This window comes from Bos indicus, chromosome 5 (assembly GCF_029378745.1).
Source record: "Bos indicus isolate NIAB-ARS_2022 breed Sahiwal x Tharparkar chromosome 5, NIAB-ARS_B.indTharparkar_mat_pri_1.0, whole genome shotgun sequence".
Taxonomy (NCBI): domain Eukaryota; kingdom Metazoa; phylum Chordata; class Mammalia; order Artiodactyla; family Bovidae; genus Bos; species Bos indicus.
Window position 1 is genome coordinate 107,282,802 of NC_091764.1, and position 21,049 is coordinate 107,303,850.

General features: G+C 50.6%; 1 protein-coding gene across 5 annotated transcripts in view; it reads right to left on the reverse strand.

The window, feature by feature from the left end:
* Positions 1-15,161: 15,161 nt before the first annotated feature.
* TEAD4 (TEA domain transcription factor 4) overlaps positions 15,162-21,049 on the reverse strand; it is a 66,758-nt gene continuing 60,870 nt past the window's right edge. For all 5 annotated transcript variants that reach the window (XM_070790290.1, XM_070790289.1, XM_019961692.2 and 2 more), the window contains one exon: positions 15,162-20,360. In XM_070790290.1, the coding sequence (XP_070646391.1) occupies positions 20,247-20,360 (114 nt within the window). In that variant the 3' untranslated portion in view covers positions 15,162-20,246. The remainder of the gene's footprint in view (positions 20,361-21,049) is intronic.

Sequence of the window (21,049 nt, forward strand, 5' to 3'; positions counted from 1 at the left end):
GGAGTGGGTTGCCATTTCCTTCTCCAATGCAGGAAAATGAAAAGTGAAAGTGAAGTCGCTCAGTCGTGTCCGACTCTTAGCGACCCCATGGACTGCAGCCTACCAGGCTCCTCCGTCTGTGGGATTTTCCAGGCAAGAGTACTGGAGTAGGGTGCCATTGCCTTCTCCAAAATGCTGTCTAGGTTGGTCATAACTTTCCTTCCAAGGAGTAAGTGTCTTGTAATTTCATGGCTGCAATCACCATCTGCAGTGATTTAGAAAGCATTAATTGCTTATCTGAAATTTGCTGTTTACATAAGTGTCCTGTATTTTTAACTGCTAAATCTGGCAACTTTACTTTGTAATTGTCACTGAAACGGCTGGAAAACATAAGACAGTCAGAGTTCTGCAAACTCCTTCTGTAAAGGGCCAGATGCTAAGTATTTTAGGCTTCGAACACTTTACAGTCTCCATCACAGTTACTCACCTCTGCCACTGTAGTACGTAACTCAGCCACAGACCACACCGGGTGAGTGAGCATGACTGTGTCCCAGTAAAGCTTTATTTACAAAAATAGACATCAGGCCATAGTCTGCAAATTCGTGGACCGTTAGATCCTTCAGACATCGGGCTATCTTCACAGGTGTGGTAGGGGCAAGAGTGGCTTGGATCTGAGTTTCTCAAGTGTGGAAAAAGTGAAAGAGAGTGATCAAAAATCACTGGGCATAAAGCATACGCGTAATTCAGGGTGGGTGTGCACACAGGCACATGTGGCCCTTCGGAAAGCAGGCACTTCTAGAACAGGGGTGGTCTGGAGCTGCTGAGGTTTTGCAAAGTCTCTGCAAGCCCCCGTGTGAAGAAGTGCAGGTTCTCTGCTGGAATTCCTGACAGTCGGCATGTACTCTGTTAAGACAGAAATGCACAGGCAACATCATGAGATCAGACAGAAGGCACAGACAGCAAGTAAAGCAGGTCAACCCAGTAGAAGGCCTTCAGGGGAGCTACAGCTGCTGGCGCTTGTCTACCTGAGCCTGCGTGCTGCAATGAAAATCAAAGATGCTGTATGCCACAACTGAAACCGGCACAGCCAAATAAATAAATATTAAATGAAAAAGAGTCAGGTATGGCTGAGTCCCTTTGCTGTTCGCCTGAAACTATCACATTGTTAATAGGTTATACCCCAATACAAAATAAAAAGCTTTAAGTTTAGGGAAAAAATAAACCACAGCCCTGGGACACCCTAAGCAGTCCAGTGATTAAGACTTTACCTTCCAATGCAGGGGGTGTGGGTTCAGTCCCTGGTCAGGGAACTAAGATCCCCCATGCCTCTTCACCAAAAAATCAAAACATAATAACAGGAGCAATATTTATAACAAGTTCAATAAAAGACACACAAAAAATTTTTTTAAAGGAATCAGGTCTTAATTGACCAACTCTCCCACAGATAAGAGACTTCCCTGGTTGCTCAGACAGTAAGGAATCTGCTTGCAATGCAGGAGACCCAGGTTGGGAATCCCTGAGTTGGGAACATCCCCTGGAGAAGGGAATGGCAACCCACTCCACTATTCTTGCCTGGAGAATTCCATGGACAGAAGAGCCTGGTGGGCTACAGTCCATGGGGTCACAAAAGAGTCAGACATGACTGATAGACCCACAGATAATATCTATACATGCTGGACAACATACAAAAATACAAAACCAGAAAAAACAAGCAAACAAAAAACAACAAAACCAAAACAAACAAAAAGGCTCCCAAAATCCAACCACCTACGGGCTCTTAAAAACTGAACCCAAGCACAGAGACTTTGGAGAGGATTCAAAATGTGTGCAAAGCAACTGGCATTGGAAGATTTCCCGTTTTTTAGAAAAAGTTCCCCACATTGGCCACAGCCACAGTGCAGCATGAGATGGGTGAAATGCAATAGAAAACCCACTGTCTTTCTGGCAGGAGGAACCAGAGACTGGAGCCCAGAGCAATTAAGCTTGCTGAAGAGGTGGGGGGCGTGAATCTTGGAAAGGAGAGAGCCAGAGAAGAGGAACCCTGAACTCCCTGTACAGCAAACTCTGCCCAAGTCTCCAGTTGAGACGCCTGAACCACATCTGAGCAGGGGAAACAGCAGCTATCCCTGCAAAGATAAAAGAACCAAACTGAGCCTTGAGCAGTTGCCAGCTGCAAGGAAGACAGTGTGTGTAGTTTGACGTTAACCTAGTTAATTACCTACTCAAGGAAAATATCAGCAATTTCCTAAAGGATAAAGTAGAATTCAGGGTCTCTTCAATACAACCTTCAAAATATTCAGGGTATAACCTAAAATTCTCAGTGTACAAAGAACCAGGAAAACATGACCCATTCTCAAGAGGAAAACAAAACGGAGGCCAATCTCAAAATGACTGAGATGCTGGAATTATCAGACAAGGACATTTAAAGCAACTCGTATAACTGTATTCAAGGATATAAAGAGAAAGTACATTTATAATAAAAGAACAGATAGGAAACCACAGCAGAAAAAAAATAGAAAATATAAAAGAGAACCAAATGGAAATTTAAAACTAAATATCTGGAATAAAAATAATTCAGGGTGTGGGCTTAATGGTCAAATGAAGATCCAGGGGAAGAGAACATGAACTTGAAGACATATCAATAGAAAGTAATGAATGGGAAAGAAAGAAAACAGATCAGAAAGGAAAAAGATGACAAAGTGTCAGGGACCTGTGGAATAATATCAAAATGTCTAATATGTGGGTAATTAGAGTCCCAGAAGAAGAAAGGGAAAATGGGACAGAAAATATGTATACATATATATTTAAATGGAGAAGGCGATGGCACCCCACTCCAGTACTCTTGCCTGGAAAACCCCATGGACGGAAGAGCCTGGTAGGCTGCAGTCCATGGGGTCGCAAGGAGTCGGACACGACTGAGCGACTTCACTTTCACTTTTCACTTTCATGCATTGGAGAAGGAAATGGCAACCCACTCCAGTGTTCTTGCCTGGAGAATCCTAGGGACGGGGGAGCCTGGGGGGCTGCTGTCTCAGGGGTCGCACAGAGTCGGACACGACTGAAGCGACTTAGCAGTAGCAGCAGCATATATTTAAAAGCTTGTGGGAAGAGATTTCCCTGGTGGGTCAGTGGTTAAGAACCCCTCTTCCAGACTTCCCTGGTGGTGCAAGGGATAAGAATCCACCTGCCAATGCAGGGGACACGGGTTTGATTCCTGGTCCAAGAAGATCCCACATGCCTCGGGGCAACAAAGTTTGTGTGCGACAACTACTGAGCCCGCCCACCTGGAGCCTGTGCCCACCACAAGAGAAGCCAGCACAATGAGAAGCCCACGCACTGCAGTGAAGAGTAGCCCCAACTTGCTGTAACTAGAGAAAGCCCGCACTCAGCAGTGAAGACCCAGCACAACCGAAAAAACAAAATAAAATCTGCCTTCCAACAGACGTTGGTAAAGAATCGCCTGCAATGCAGGAGACCCCGGTTTGATTCCTGGGTAAGGGAGATCCGCTGGAAGAAGGGATAGGCTACCCACTCCAGTATTCTTGGGCTTCTCTTGTGGCTCAGCTGGTAAAGAATCCACCTGAATGCAAGAGACCTGGGTTCGATCCCTGGGCTGGGAAGATCCCCTGGAGAAGGGAAAGGCTACCCACTCCAGTACTGTGGCCTGGAGAATCCCATGGACTATATAGTCCATGGGGTCGACACGACTGACCGACTTTCATTTTCCAACAGAGGAGACGTGGCTTCCATCCCTTTGCTGGGGAACTAAGGCCCCACATGCAACTAAGCCTGTGTGCTGCAACAAAAATCTAAGACCTGACGCAACCAAATAACTAAAAAATGAAAGAAAAACAAAAGCTCCTGGGAGGATCCTGTTGAGAGAAAAAAGTTGAGTACATGGGAAAGATAAGGAACCACAAATTGTAGAAGTTTTCATAGAAGGAGGAAAGGGATTACAGAAGTAAAGTGTAGAGATTTGGCTAATGCAGAAAAGATGACAGCCTTTGTACTGGGAGCAGGACGGGGAGAGGAGGGACAGGGGCAAGGAGAGGTGGATTTCTGTTCTTCGTGGGGATGCTACAGTTGTGACGTCACCAGATGGCAAAATGACGGAGGGTCGAGGTCAGGCTGTCCCCAGGACTGTTAGAAACATGCATCTGCAGCCTGATAAGGACAGCAGACAGGAAGCGAGAGGACCAGAGGGCTGGTAGTGTGAGGGTGAGAGCTGGGGCGCCGATGAGGGGGGACGGTCCAGTGGGAGTAACCGAGCAGACAGCAGGAAAGACAGGAGGGAGGCTGACTTCGGGGTTTGGAGCAGAAGTCTCCTGTGATGCCAGACCCAGCAGGGCTCAGCAGGGCTCCCTGCTCAGGATGTTACAGGAGGCGACCCGGGTGCTGGCCAGGTTGTGTTCACTCGGGCCGTGGTCAGAATTCACTCGCTCACGGGCCCTGGCTGATGGCTGGCTCCCGCTGGAGGCTGCCCCAGCGCCTGGCCAGGTGGCCTGGCCCAGCACAGCCACCTGCTTCATGGCACCAGCAGTCTCTGACTACATCTGGTAGTAACATGGAGTCTGTATAACATAATCACAGTTCGACATCCCATCGCCTTTGCCATGGTCTCTTCGTTAGAAACATGTTGCGGGTGCACATGCTCGAGAGGACGGCATTTCAGAGAGGTGTGAATACCAGGAGTCAGAGACCTGGGGTTGGGGGTGCGCCTTGGCGTCTGTCCTCCACAGAAAGGAAGGGGATATGGGGATTTGCTGGTCACTGCAGGGCAGCGTGCTGGGAAGAGGCGGGAGCTGGGTCAGGGCAAGGGTCTGGCAAGAGATGGGTGGGCTTGGGGAGAGAGTCTTAGATGTTGATAGAGACTGAATTCTCTGCCTTTCATGTGTCACACAGACTATGAAAAAGCAATCTGCTTACCTATGATAATATGCTGTGTCAAATTGGTTAACTTTGTTAAGTATATATTGATTTTATTTCCTCCCAAAGGATGGCCTCTTTAAAGAGCAGATGGTTGAGCACAGACACCAAGACAGCCTGAGAGGAGTCCGGGAGAGGACAGGGAGAAAGAAAATGACAGCCTGTTCCCAGCAGAAGAGGCAGAGGAGAAGGAGAGCGTCTAAGCCGATGCTTTGAAATTAGAACTCAGCCTAGTGAGCTCCATAAGGTTGAGAGATGAAATTGTGTGACTGTCCATAAAATGATCAGAGGACGATGGCTGATAAGACCCGAGGATCATAAAAGGGATGAGGGCACACTTGAAGCCCCAGCCAGGACAGCCACCATCCAAGTTGATATACATCCATGTGTGACATTAAAAAAATTCATTATAATTAAAATATGCATTGAAAGAAAGTGTTAGTCTCAGTCATGTCTGACTCTTTGCAACCGGGCTCCTCTGTTCATGGAATTCTCGAAGCAAGAGTGCTGGAGTAGGTAACTGCTGCTGCTTGGGCTTCCCTGGTGGCTCAGATGGTAAAGAATCCACCTGCAATGAGGGAGACATGGGTTTGAACCTCGGGTTGGAGAGATCCCCTGGAGGAGGGCATGGCAACCCACTTTAGTATGTCCATGGAATTCTCCAGGCAAGAGTACTGAAGTAGGTAGCTATTCCATTCTCCAGGGATCTTCCTGACCTAGGGATCAAACCTGGGTCTCCTGCATTGCAGGCAGATTCTTTACTGCCTGAGCCACAAGGGAAGCTCAAAATATGTACAGCGTGACAATAAAAAGAAGCAGCAGCTGGTAGCTAAAAGCTAGTCATTTAGAGGGGGCAATCAAATGAGAAGCTCTTATAATATATTTTCTTTTTTTTTTTAATTTATTTTTATTTATTTGGCTGAGCTGGGTCTTAGTCACTGCATGTGGGATCTAGTTCCCTGACCAGGGATTGAACCTTGGTCCCCTGCATTGGGAGCACAGAGTCTTAGCCACTGTACCACCAGGGATGTCCCCAGTAAAGTATATTTTCTAAAGGACAGAGCAGGATTGGAGTTAACAGGACACATCCCCGATAACAGGACACATCCATGTGAGCTCGTGTTCCAGCTCTCTCACTGGAGTGGACAGGAGTGGACATTCCTTCCTGCCCTCCGTGCCCATGGAGACGATGTGATTTGCACCACGAGGGCCCAGGTATTTGTCACTAATAACATTCACCATTTAAAAAAGCAGGGCTCCCTGGAGAATGGCTGAGTCCACATCTCAGTGCAGAGAGGTGGCGGCAGACCTAAGTCTGCTAGCTGAGGCCAGAGCTTGGTGATCCAGAGGACTCAAAAGGTGGTGTTGAAAGGAGAAGGGACACAGCAAAACAAACCAAAGCTGGCAATCTGAGTTATCAGAAAGGAATCAAACCTTGTAAAAAGCCTGAGTCCCTAATAACACTGAATACTGGTTAGACTTTAAAAAGGTGCATGGGAGCTCTCAAAAATGTCAGCTATTCCAGCAATGTGCATGCCACAGCCAAGTGCGGGATAATAATTAAGCTGTGAATTTCTGGTGCTTTTATCCAGGCAGTAAGATACCTAGGGATGAAAGAGGCCCCGAGGTGTCTTTTTTTTTTTTTTTTTTTGGTGAGGGTTTTAGCGATTTTGTTATTGTGGTAGGTAAAATTTGACCCCAAGAAGTCACTCCCACAGATAATTGCCAGACTGAGTGGCATCTAGACTCTACCCCTAACCTCCTGCAATCTCTGAATCTGTAACAGTATGGTAACTTCAAATACAAAGCTCATAACCCCAAAGTGTAAGGATACTCAAGTCCTAAATCTTCACTGTAGTCATCTCAGCCCACCCTTGAGGCCGATTCTGCTTGCTTCGTTTGGACAGAGGCTTGAAAATAAATGTAAATATGATGAATGACACAAACATGTATCGATATTGGAAATGTTGTGATAGGTTTAAGGATATGTGTGGCAGTAAATGTTATAACCGGAGAAGGAAATGGCAACCCACTCCAGTACTCTTGTCTGCAAAATCCCATGGGTGGAGAAGCATGGTGGGCTACAGTCCATGTGATCTCAAAGAGTCAGACATGACTGAGCCACTTCACTTCTTCACTTTAAATGTTATAATCGTTAGGGTAATCTATATTTTCTCTTGGTTTGGGGATAATTTTAAAAACACAATCTTTGTTGTTGGTGGTGGTGGTGGTCAAGCCAAGTGGCTTGCAGGATCTTATTTCCCCAACCAGGGATATAACCTGTGCCCTCAGCAGTGAAAGCTCAGAATCTTCACTACTGGACCACCGGGGAATTCCCTAAAAATATAATAACTTAAATTTTAAGTAACCTAAATTTTAACTTAGATTAATAAATAACTTAAATTTTACATCCTCTTTAAAAAGTCATATAACATGAAATTAACCATTTTTAAATGAACAATTTTTATCTGCTTTTTTAAGTTGTTGGAAAAGTATAAAAGTATGTGATATATTAGACTTATGATGTTAATTTAATACTAAGGTGCCTTAACTGTGAACGTTAAATGTTTAAATAAGTATGCTTAGGTTTGTAAGTTGAATCTTACTATGTTTCATGAATAGTGTGTGTTCCTACTATTACATTCTAATTGTCTAAGATTTTGTTAGATTTGTAAGTGTGCCTTGTTAGATATTTGAAGTGCCTAATTATAGTTTTGCTAAGCTAATTTAACCAAGTTTGTAAGTGATAGTAAATGTTTAGAGAATTTGTAAGGAAAGTAAACATTAATCAAAAAGAAAAAGAGATTTAACATAAAATACTAGCTTTCTGAACAAAATAGCAGGATTTGCAAGTTGAACTTAATAAAATCAGGCTTTAAAATTTACAACTTTAATCAACCGAAAAAAAATTAAAATACACAAATAACTTGAAGTATTCTTTCCCATGCATGAAAGTTTCCCCTCGGGCATTAAAAACTCAATAATAGTGACTTAGTAGTTTATAAAGTAATACAATGGTGTAGAATGATATTGTTGAAATTTTTGACCACTAAAAATATTACAAGTCAAATGAAAAGGAAGCATCCTTTTTTGAATTTGTTAACTTTTTAAGTTCTAGTTTTATTGATATTATTTTATTTATAGTAACTAAACCAAACAATGATGAGGGGGAGTTCCCTGGTAGTGCAGCGATTAAAACGCTGTGTTTCCAGTGCAGGGGGCCTGGGTTCAGTCTGGTGGGGAACTAAGACCCCACATGCCAGGTGGTGCGGCCAAAACAGGGGGCCTGGGTTCAATCTGGTGGGGAACCAAGACCCCACATGCCATGTGGTGCGGCCAAAAAACTAAAAATAAATAACTAACGGCAATGCCTTAACTGATTTGATTAAAAATCCAGACCCTTCTCTGCTGCATATTAAAGATGGCCACTAATTCTTCAAAAGCAAAACAAACAAACAGAAAACCAGTGATGAGCACGTTGATCAAATGCACACCTTTCCCAGGGGAGGAAGTCCATCGCCTGCTCCACCTCCCAGAAGGAGGAGTGATCACTGAAGAGTCACGGGTGGTGGGCACCTGGTTAGAAAGCCTAGCCTGTTGCTTCTCAGATTGCACTGTGTGTAGGAATCACCTGCAGATTTTGATCCCAGGAAGGCGGGTGAGAGTATATGGGTTCTGAGCCCTAAGTGTGTGCTCTGCCCACGTGAGCACACACGGATGTGGCTCTTCTCGGGGGTCCCATTTACCAAGGGCCAGAGCTGCCCCCTCAACCAGATCGGCCACGTCTGTGTCTCTGTGGCTGGAACAAGCCGTCTTGCTATCACACTACAGGGGGGCCAGGGGGTCACTGTCTCCTCTAAGGAGTCATTGAAGCAAATGCTGTCTGTTGCCCTTGACTCACTTCCTCCATCACAGAGACCAGATCCAAGATTCTCTGGGTACGGCCATGGGAAGGATAAACAGAACAGAAAGGCAGCCCAGTTTTGCTTATTTGTTGTGTGATCCCCTGCTAGCATATAAGCTCTCCCAGGACCTGGACTTTGATTCTATTCACGGCTGCGTCCCAGGAGCAGACACGGGAACCATGCCAGACACATCCCAGGTGCTCAGCAATTGTTTAATGGGATAAACTTGGCCTATTTGGGCTGTAGGCTGCCAGGCCAACCCTTCTAGAATTTGACATTGGGGTCCAAGTCTCAGCTGATAAAGACAGTGGTCAGTGCCTTGCTGAGCCTCACTTGTGCATCTCTCTCTCTCGAGGGAGAAGAACTATGATCAAGAGTAGATCTGGGTCTTCTTAGGCCCCTGGCTGAAATAAGAGTTGAAGACCATTTCCATCTCAGAGCCCAGGCCAGAGGAGGGTGGTCCTCACTCAAGGCCAAGGGAGGACACAGACCAGAGGTAGAAATAGAGCAGACGGCAATCGAGAGAACTGAGGCCCCAAAAGCTGCAAGGGGAATGTGATGAGTTGCCAAACCCAAGGGAGCAGAAGCAAATATCAAAGCCAGGGACCACGGCCAGGAATCCAAGACCCAGGGAGATGAAGGGGAAGAGCAAGTGGGCCTGCAGTAAGTGGGGAGGAGCCGGGCCGTTCCCCGGAGCAGGCATGTAAGGCTTGCTTTAATGTGCCTCCAGGAGCAGGGCCAGGGCAGTCTGTCAAGATTAAAGGGGGCCTGGGTGGGTTAGACAGAACGGCATTCCCTGGGGGCTCCTGGTTTTCTAGAGCTAAAGCTAGGAGTTGGGGGAGTGGGCGGTGTGTGGTTTCTCGAGTCCCAAGGCTGCTTTGAATTCCAGCTTGCACTTCCCAACTTCGTAACCTCTAGCAGTCACTGAAAAGTCATCTCACCTTCACTTGCTGTTTGTTTTTGTTGAGGGGCCAAGCTCTGTCTGACTCTCCATGACATGTATGGACTGCAGCATGCCAGGCTTCCCTGGCCTTCACTATCTCCCAGAGTTTGCTCAAACTCATGTCCGTTGAATCAGTGATGCCATCCAACCATCTCATCCTCTGCCGCCCCTTGCTGTTAGGAAGGTGCAAACTCATAACCAGTTTAAAGTCTGTTTCTCCCCCACAGTCTCCAAGTGATATAGGCATATACAGCCTCCACAAAGTGTCTACATCAGGATCAGTGGGGGATTCAGAGAAAGAAACTGGAAAGAAGTCGGTCAAGTAGTGACTGGAGAGGAAAAGCAGAAGCAGAGAATCGTGCCAAGCTTCAGAAGTGCTGGGCTCGCCTTTGGGAGGGAGTCTGCAGAGAGAAGCAGATCCCCTTTGATATCAAGAAAACACCTCCCCGTCCCCGCCCCCATCACAGGATGCTCGGCAGGCTCTTGCTCTGAACATCTCATTGCTACCCAATTACTTCCAAAATGGGACTGCTCGCCCGCCAGCTGGCATGCACATTTCCCTCCGGTGTTTGTGGTTGTCTGATCTTTACTTCTCTAATTATCCTCCACAGTCTCCACCCCTGTGCAAATAGCATTTTCCAAAGAGATGAGAAAGCTTCCATTGTCAATGACTGCCAGTGACTCTCAGGGTCTCCGGGGCCAGCTCCCAGCTCTCCGCCCAGCACCAGCATCTGGAACAAAACCTCCTCCATGTTCCTAACCTGCTCCCCACTACAGTCACCAGGCGAGGAGCCAGAGGATCCAGGTGGAAGCACAAGATCTGCGACGTAGTGACCGGGTGACGTGCGTGAGCGATTCTTCTGAGCCTCGGTTCCTTCATCTATGAAGAAAGCGTCTACAGCATCACAGAGCAGCTGCAAAACCAAGCAAGACAGTGTGTTTAAAAGTGCTGTGTAGGCGCTTCCCCGGTGGTCTGGTGGTTAAGAATCCGCCTGCCAATGCAGGGGACTCAGGTTCGGTCCCGGAAGATTTCCCATGCCGAGGAGCAAGTCGCCGCGACAACTGAGCCCACGTGCCTCCTGCCTGTGTTCCACAGCAAGGGAAGCCCACGTGTGATAGCGGAGAGTAGCCCCCACTCTCCACTGCTAGAAAGAGCCCTCAAGCAATAACAAAGACCCATCACAGCCGAAAATAAATAAACAAACCTTAAGAAAGAAGTGCTCTGTAAACTGAACGTGCTAGAGTCAGGAGTGGGATTATTCCTGTTGTTGTTATAGCCATTCATGCTTCAAACATTATGCCGTGATGCACGAGTTAGAAATATGTTTGGCTGCAAATTACAAAAAAAACACAAAAGAAAAGTGACTTAAAGAAGATAGTTTATTTCTCTCTCATATAAAATCAGTCCAGAGCTGTAATGGTGCTTCATGGAACCAAAGATCCAAGACCCTTTTACCTTACTGGTTTGCCACTGGTAACTTCTATTCCTAAGGTTATTTCCTAGTACAAAATGGCTGCAGGAAATCCAGCCATTACATCACAATCCAGTCAACTGAAAAGAAGGAGAGGTGAAGAAGAGCATGCTTTCTTTCATTAATTTATTTGACTTCCCCATTTCTTAGCTGCAGCATGTGGGATCTAGTTCCCTGACCAGGAATCTAACTCAGGCCCCTGCATTCGGAGTGTGGATTGTTGGCCACTGGATAATCAGGGAAGTCTCCCTCTTCCTATTAGGACACTTCCGGAAACTGCAGCTCTATTTGCCTCCATTGGTCAAACTTAGCCTCATTTAGTGGCACAGGAGACTAGGAAATATGGTTTTTATTCTGAGGGCCATGTGCCCAGCTAAAAATGGGGGGTCCTATTATTCAGGAAGAAGGGAAACCAGGGCATCTCTGCCCCAAATGATCATTTCTCTCTCCTCACTTTAATCTACATGCTAGTGCACAGCTCCCCTAGAAATGCTTTTCTCTTTACAACTGAAAAGAAAACCACTATTTCCTGCTTTCCTCGCCGCTCTTCTCTGCCCTTCAATGTTGGAAAGACTCAGGGCAGTCCTGGCGACACCTCCTCTTCTCCAGCCATCTTCTCCTCTTAAGTAATCTCATCCAGTCTCAAGGGCTTAAATACCAACCCAGGCGCCAGTGAAACCTAGACCGAGCCCTGACCACTCCCCTTCATTCCAGAATCGCAAGGGCAGCTGCTATGGACGCCTCCACTGGGAGGTCTAACAGGGATCTCAGCTCAGCTCCGATCTCCACCCGCATATTTGCTCCTCCTTGAGTCTCTCCCATCACTGTAAGTATGTGACTTGAGCCAGGAATCTTGGAGTTAACCTTGCTTCCTCACTTTCCTGCCCGCCCTGGACCCAAGACTCAGGAAATCAAAGTAACGGTCTTCAAACACATCTCAAGGTCATTGGCTTTCTTTCCTCTCCTCCACTAACCTGCATCCAGAGCACTGTCACTCCCCTCAACTCTGCAGCCACCTCCTAATGGGGTCTCCCTGCTGCCCCCGACCCCTGCCCTCCACTTATCTATCCTCACCTGACAGCCAGATTGACATTTCAAATAAGTGACTCAGCACAAAGGTGGCAGATTCCACAAATCCATCTTTGTTTTCTCTTGAAATCCTTCTAAGATGACTGCATAGGGATTTTTTTTAAGATATAAATCCTTGAGGATATAAATCTTTTTTTTTTTTTTTAAAGATATAAATCTCAACAAGATCAGGAAGATGGGGAAGAAGTTCAGGAGCTGGAAAACAGAATGGGTGGTGGCTGACTTAGCAGACCAAGAGAGCAGAACCCTAACCCAGAGGAAGCCAGAAAGGAGCATGGTTTCTACCACTGACCCAACTTGCCAAGAGTCAAGAGCCAACAGCTCTGGGGGTCTCTGCAAGCGGAGGTGGAGGTGGCGGCTGGGGGTGGGGGGCTGCTCCAAGTCAGTTCAGGAAGAGATCAATGCCCCAGAGCCCCTCCTGACTCCTTGCAGCTCCCCCTCCCAGCTCTGGCAGAAGTCTGAGCTCTTCCCCATGGGCTGGGGGACACCAGATCCAAGCGAGCACGAGAGGCTTGTGCAGAACAGGGGGTCCGTGGGCAACACTGGGGCACTTTTCTCCCACTTGGTTCATAAGAAGCTCGCGGCTTGACGGTTCTCCATGGCAGGAAATTGGGGGAGCCCTTACATGAGAAACGCTGGACTGGAAGAAGCACAAGCTGGAATCAAGATTGCCGGGAGAAATATCAATAACCTCAGATATGCAGATGACACCACCCTTATGGCAGAAAGTGAAGAGGAACTCAAAAGCCTCTTGATGAAAGTGAAAGTGGAGAGTGAAAAAGTTGGCTTAAAGCTCAACGTTCAGAAAACGAAGATCATGGCATCTGGTCCCATCACTTCATGGGAAATAGATGGTGAAACAGTGGAAACAGTGTCAGACTTTATTTTTGGGGGGCTTGAAAATCACTGCAGATGGTGACTGCAACCATGAAATTAAAAGACGCTTACTCCTTGGAAGGAAAGTTATGACCAACCTAGATAGCATATTCAAAAGCAGAGACATTACCTTGCCAACAAAGGTCCGTCTAGTCAAGGCTATGGTTTTTCCTGTGGTCATGTATGGATGTGAGAGTTGGACTGTGAAGAAGGCTGAGCGCTGAAGAATTGATGCTTTTGAACTGTGGTGTTGGAGAAGACTCTTTGAGAGTCCCTTGGACTGCAAGGAGATCCAACCAGTCCATTCTGAAGGAGATCAGCCCTGGGATTTCTTTGGAAGGAATGATGCTAAAGCTGAAACTCCAGTACTTTGGCCATCTCATGTGAAAAGTTGACTCATTGGAAAAGACTCTGATGCTGGGAGGGATTGGGGGCAGGAGGAGAAGGGGACGACAGAGGATGAGATGGCTGGATGGCATCACTGACTCGACGGACGTGAGTCTGGGTGAACTCCGGGAGCTGGTGATGGACAGGGAGGCCTGGCGTGCTGCGATTCATGGGGTTGCAAAGAGTCACAACTGAGCGACCGAACTGAACTGAACTTTCCACGGAACCAGATGAGGCCAGGAAGCAATGCCCTAAAGCAGACTGCACCCTAACACAAGAACCCCACCAGATGGTCACAGACGAGCCAATCCCCCGCTCATAGCTGCCCACCTGCTCAGAGTCTCCCACCGGCATCTGGGACCCTTTTAAGCAGAGGTAGACGACCAACAGATGACTGGGTGGATGATCAAGGATGACTGGGAGTCTGAGCGAAAGCTCCAGTGCAAACAGCAAAGTCTAAAACAGATCCGGAGGAAACAGGTCAGGTTGGGATGGGACGCACGCCCCTGAAACGATTGCTACCCTCACTCAGGTCAGCCAGTGATGATGTGGCCCCTGAGACAGGGGCAGGATGCCACCCCAGCTGCACCCATGGAATTTGCCCGTCTTCCGACCTCAGCGCCCTCCCAGCGGGTCTCACTTCGGCAGGTCATCATGTGGCCGCTCTTGCTGTCACTGTGGACAGGCCCTCGTTGGCCCCTGCTCTGAGGGAGGCCCTTGGTCACACTCTGACTCAGGAGTTGGGAGCAGTTCCTGGAAAGGGCCACTGTGAGCCAAGCCACCAGAGCCCAGTCCAATGACGCCCAATTTACCGACCCTGGGACTTGAACTGCAGACCATTGTTACAGGCCACGTGCTAGTGTCCTTTGGATTTCTTTTTAGCCATTTAAAAACATAAAAACCGTACTTAGTGTCACCAAACTGTACAGTTAAATATGCTGAAAACAGTGTGTTTTATATTATGTGACTTTTACTACAATACAAAAAAGGTTTAATAATAAAAAATAAAAACCTTTCTTAGCTGCCAGGATCTACAAAGGCAGGCGGTGGACAGGAAACGGCCAAACTGTGCTCTGAGACGCCCCCCGACACACCCGCCACCAGTGACCCGGCTCCCCAGGGGGAAGGGCCCCTGGGAGGGGTCCCGGGTCCCAGGGAGCGGTGCAGCTCAGGGTGGACTGAAGTGTGTCTGGGCCCCTCAGTCCACTATAACGTGCAGTTCTGATTTTGGAGAGCCAGCCCCGTGGGCCTGCTCACTCCCGGGTCAAGGCTAACGTCACGTTCCCAGAAGGCCAACTTAGGGACGGCATCCCTAAGGATGCCCGGCCTGAACCTCCGGCTTTGACCACTCTTTGAATGCAGGGGGTGTTAAGTCCATTTGCTGTTTACTGAGTACCTAACGCTCTGCATCTAGAACCACGGTGCACACAGAGCCCAGGGTCTCGAAGGAGGAGGGGAGGTTGACTGGCCCAGGTGGCGGCCGAGGCTCATCCTCCCTGACGCCGGCCAGCTGGACCTGCTGCCTTGTCTTCCGTCCACAGGGACTCCTTCATTTCCATACAAAGAAAGCACCGCACAGACGCCTTTGTGTGTGGAGCAGACTTTACTGAGGTTTGGAGACAAAGGGGGTTCACAGAGCAAAATACAAACACTGGACGTTGAATATCAGACACCCATGAACCCGGACACCGTTTCCTCCCACCGGCCTCCCGCCCTCCTCAGAGGCACAGGCCCACTCACCCATCCTGTCACGGGAAGTGAAACAAAACCCACTTCCGGACAGCTTCTCAATCAGAGCGGCTCGGCGCTCCCTTTCCAGAGTTATTTTCCCAATGAAGAACACCTGCTCCCTGTTTCCAACACCTCCCCCCACCTCACCACCGCACCACCCGCCCACGGAGTGAGGAGGAGAGTCTAAAACGGTGGCCTCCTTGCTGAACCAGGCGCCCCGAAGCCTCCTCTCTGCTTTTTTTTTGGCCATACCGCAGCATGTGGGATCAACCAGCATTCGAATCCATGCCCCCTATATTGTTAACCCAGAGTCTGAACCACTGGACCACCAGGGAAGTCCCTTCTCTCTGCCTTTGCAAGGACGTCAGAGCAGAGCTTTTGTTTCTCTAAGAATGTGTGTGCGTGTGCTGGCACCTACGTGTCCATACGTGTGTGTGTGTAGTGCAAGTATGTCTGTCTATATGATGGATGTTGAGTGTGTGTGTGTGTAGGTGTGTGCTACCTGCACGTGTGTGTGATGAGTACATGGCTGTGTGTAGGTGTGTGTGTCTATGTGTAAATGTGTGCATACAGTGTGTGTGTGTGTGTGTGTGTGGTACATGCAGTATGTTTGTGATGGTGCGTATGTCTATGTGTGAGTGTGTGTGTATAATGGGTGTAGGTGTGTACTGCATGTGTGTGTATGAGTGTGTTACAGTGTGAGTGTGTGTGTAGGAGTGTGGTACATGCATGTGTGTATGTAGTAACTACATGAATGAGCGTGTAGGTATGTGCGTCTAAGTGTGTAGTTGTGTGTGCTGCATTGTGTGCATGTGTGTGCCTGTGTGTGTGCTGTGAGTGTGAACGTGTAAGTGTGTGTGGCCGAGGTGGCAGGGGCAGAGTCAGGACCAACCTCTTCATGCATCGGACCCCGCCGTGTGCCCCTTGAGCTGGGTGTGGGGCTGCCCCCTCACACGTGTGCTCACCCTCCTCCCCACAGCAGCCCACAACCAGCCCACTTCACTCTCATTTCAGGGACGAGGTCACAAAGGTTCCCGGAGCTAAGTCACTTGCTCCAGGCCACACAACTGGTAAGAAACCGACTCAGCCCCCAGCAACCTGGCTCCCGGTTTCCATCCTCAGAACAACTGCTCCAGATTCACCTTCTTGCTTCCTTTCTTGGCTGACACAACAGTAATGTCAGAAGGGGTCAAACGCAGTGACCCCCGGGATAACCAGGTAAAATGGGCCACAGCCCAGCTCCAGCTCTGCCCCTCCTCCGGGCAGATGTGGCCCACATGTGCACAGGTGACCCTGTCCCTGCAGGGTTTGGGGCTCCCTGTGGTCACCATCCCTGCCAGTAAGGGCCGCACCGCCCCTGGCTGGGTGGGAGGGGAGCAGGTGCCCCGGCCCCACGCTCCTCACCCGTTGGATCCAGTCTACATGCCCCTCAACTCCTGCTGCATGGGGCTCCCCCCGTTAGGAAGAGCACCCCCACTCAATGGAAAGTCCCTGATGACTGTCGGGGCCCTGCTTAGTCACCAGACACCACGGGTCAGGCAGCGTCCGGTTTCCACGTCCCCACCTCTTGGCTCCTAGTGCCATCAGGAGGGTCCTATCCCTAAGGGTTGCACAGACTCCAGGACCCTCACTCACAGCCCCAAAGGCACGGATCACACACCTGGGAATGTTCACCAGGCGCCTGCCGTGCCCCAGACGTGGGGTTTGGATTGTAGAAGGTGACAGAGCAGGACACCTCTGTCCTGCAGTGGCTCCCTTGCCCCTGATGCTGAGTCCAAGGATAAGACAGACTCGGAAACAATGACACTGCTCTGTGGGCCACAGCCACCCGGTGTCGTTTCCCAGAAACCAGACTTGATGGTATTACTCCCTCTCTTAAGATCCTTCCAGGACCTCCCATCATACAGAGGAAAATCCAAGCCCTTCCTGACCTTGGGGGCCAGGAGCTGGGCCACATCTGGACCTGCAGCTCCCTCTCTCGGTTCCTGACATGGCCTCCCTGCTGTCCCCAGGCACACGCCACCCTCCCCAGGCCCCAGGTCCTCTCTCATCTCCTGGTGGTCCGTCAGTCTGCCCATCCTTTACCCACTCGGGTTGTCTTCCCTCCTCAGTAGGACATAAGCTTCCCAGAGACCCCATCTGTCTCAGCCGTAGGTACATCCCTGTGCCTGGCATGAACCGGAAGTTAAATAAACACATGTTAGGCTGGTGAATACATGCATTCAGATTCCAGAACACTCCAAGCAAGTTAGCTGGCCTCTCTGGATGCCCCTCCCTCATCTTTAAAATGGGGAGAGCACAGCACCCCCGGGTGAGAATGGAAGAGATGTCTCAGCCCCGATGCCCAGGGATGGGTGACAGGTGCCCTGATGGGTTGTGAGTGGAATGCTTTTGCCCCGCCAGGCAGGAGCCAGCATCCCTTCCGCAGGAGAAGTGGCTCCATGCTGGGAGTGTCACTCCATGCAAGAATGAGTGACAGTTCTCCGGGGGCCTGCTGGCCAGGGGACATGAGGTGCCAAGACTAAAGGCAGAGAGTGGCTAGGAGGGGATGTGTGTGAGATGGCGGCACAGGAGAAGCAGGCCGGGTGGGATCTCCCATTTATTGGCCCCACGGGTCATGGTCTGCACTGTGCCTCAGGGAGAGGTGCCTAGATCTATGTTCTCGGTGGTGGAATGGTCTGGACTTTCCAGCTCTAAGTAGGTGACTGTCCATTAGGCTGCTGAGACCAGGTCCTAAAGAGAAGGGAACACTCGCAGCCAGCCCCTGGCCCCAACATCTACATGGACTCCCTAGACCCAGGACACAAAACGATGGGCGCAGCTTGCGCATCCGTCCCAGGGCCCAAGGCTGCTCACACGCAAGTGTTTTGTCCGAAGCTTCAGTCCTGTGGGGACGCAGAGGTCACGGGCTCCCTTTATCCTGACAGCTCCGGGAACAAGGGTGGGGAGGTGGGAGGGCAGAGGCCGTGACAGTGACCAGGGGTGGGCAGGAGAGCCTCCCCAGACCCAAACCACACAAAGATAGTAGACGATTCTCAGGGACTCAGGGACCCCTCGCCTCCCTCCACATCACATTGTCTATAGATGAGAGGCGGGCCCCGGAACCCAGGAGGGAGACACGACTTAGCCCAGGGTCTAGCAGCTGTCCAGAAGGAACCTGGAGGGCTGGTCCGCCTGCCCTGTCCAGAGCTGCCAGCAGACTGCCTCTTCAGGCTGCTTATCTAGGCAATGCCTCTCTTTCAAGAAGCAGCCCCTCTCAATTTCCGCCTCTTCTCTGAACCTTCCACGCCCCACCCCCTCCCACCTCTGAATTCCAGTTGCTCTGAGGACCAGCCCACCCCCACTTAAGAGTTTCCCAAGCTGACTCCTCAGACTGCAAAGAGTCAGTGCTATTAATAATAATGCATACTCACGGCACACACTCGTGTGATTGGCACCATGCTAGGCACTCTACATATACGAGGTAGGTACTATTGTTATACCCATTGTACAGATGGGGAAACTGAGGCACAGTGAAATTAGGTAACCTCCCCAAGGCCACACTAGTCCAAAGCTGAGCACCAGGATTCCAATCCTAGCCGCTGACTCCAGAGCCCTGGCTCCTAACCACACAACACCTCCTCAGCACCATCTTATTCACTTCATATCCCCACACATGTCCCTGAGAGATCAGCATACAAAACTCCTGCAGGTGACTCTTGCTCCCCTTGGGCTCCAGGCTCCTGGAAGTGTGGTTCCCTATTAGGGAAGATGACAGCAAATAGCCACTAGATGGCAGCAAAGAGCCGGTTCCCCGCATCCCAAGGGCCAGGAGGAGAATGGTAGCAACTCTTTAGTGAACCTTGCATCAGGCTCTATATAGACCCGTCCTCCTCACTAAGGCCGTCCCCCTCTTCAGGGAGGAAAGGACACACACGCTGAGACAGGGCGGGCAGTGGGAAGCCCTAGGACTGAGGCTAGTTGCCAGGAGGAACAGACCAGGGAAGTTCCCTCAGCTGAGGGGTCCCCTCCAGGCCCAGGGTGGACTCCACTCCCCCACTCCTCCATCCCCAGGGGGCACAGAACCTTCCGTCCAGGGAGGGGGTGGTCGGCCCGGCTGCTCCAAGGTGGTCACCACCCAGCAGGCTTCTTGACTGGGAGGCGTTTGCTGTGAGATGGCAAGGCATACCAAGTGCATGGTCTCAGAGACCACCAGAACAGTGCGGACCTCGGACCAACGTCTTGGCCTTCACCACCGAAGAGGACCCCGAGGGACCCCAGGGCCCCCCCCCACTCTCAGAAGCTGGCCCCAGCACTCCTACCCTCTCTGTCTTGGGCTACCCTGACCTGGAACCCACCCCCCCGGGCAGCTGGGGTGGCCAGAGACTTCACGTCCACTGGAGCTAAAGAGCTCTGATTGCCCCTGTCTAACCTCCACACCTGAAACCCACCCCCGAGCTGGGCTGGCCTCCCCATCGGCTGTTCAGGGGGAGCAGCAGCAGAGGCGGTGGGGGAAGGGGGGCAGACACATCGCTCCCCGTGGCCGAGGTGCCTGCACGGGACACGCAGGCTGGGGACCCGCGCCCGTCCCCAGGCCTCCCACTGTGGCCAGAGCCGGGGGCAGGGCCTCCAGGGCAGCTCGGGGACATGCCATCTTGAACGTTGGCAGCTGGTGACCATCCTGGCCGAGTCCATGGAGCCCTGGCTTCACAGCTGCGCCCGGGGCAGGGTCCGGCCCCTTCTCCCTCAGCCCTCCCGGGGCTAGCGCAGCCAGACGGGGCCTCTGAAGACGCACAGAGCTGGGGTTTATTGGGCTTGGGCAATTGCGGGTTCAGGCAGAGTTTGCTCCTGGGTAGAAGAGTCACCACCTCAACTCTCGGTGCTTCGGGGGGCTGCCCCTGTGGGGCCCCTCCCCTCGTCCCTGCACACGTGACGTCACCCCCTCCCTGTCCCTGGTCTCTACTCCTTCACCAGCCGGTAGATGTGGTGCTGAGCCCCATGCTCGCTCGCTGACACCTCGAAGACGTACGCGACGCACAGCAGGGTCTCCTGGGTGTCTCTGTTGGTGACCACCTGTTGGGGGGAAGGGGGAGGGCCTCAGGAGACAGCGCGCTGTCTGCTCCAACCACTGCCCACTCCTGCCCCCACACCTGCACACACCACACACCTGTCCCCTCACACACACACCTGCCTTCCCACATCGGCACACACACACACACCTGTCCCCCCACACCTGCACACACCACCCACCTTCCCCCCACATCTGCCTTCATACCTGCACACACACACACATCACACACCTGTCCCCACACACACACACCTGCCTTCCCACATCGGCACACACACACACACACATCTGTTTCCCACACCTGTCTTCACACCTGTCCCCCCACACACACCTGCCTTTCCACCTGCTCCCACACACACACCTGTCCCCCCACACCTGCACACACCACCCACCTTCCCCCCACTCCTGCCTTCACACCTGCACATGCCACACAGTCCCCCCCACACCTGTATTCACACCTGCACACACATCTGTCCCCAACACACACCTGCCTTTCCACCTGCTCCCACACACACACCTGTGCCCCCACACCTGCACACACTACCTACCTTCCCTCCACTCCTGCCCCCATACCTGCACACACCACACACATCCCCCCACACCTGTATTCACACCTGCACACACATCTGTCCCCATAAACACCTGCCTTCACACCTGTTCCCCAACACACACCTGCCTTCCCACATCTGTACAC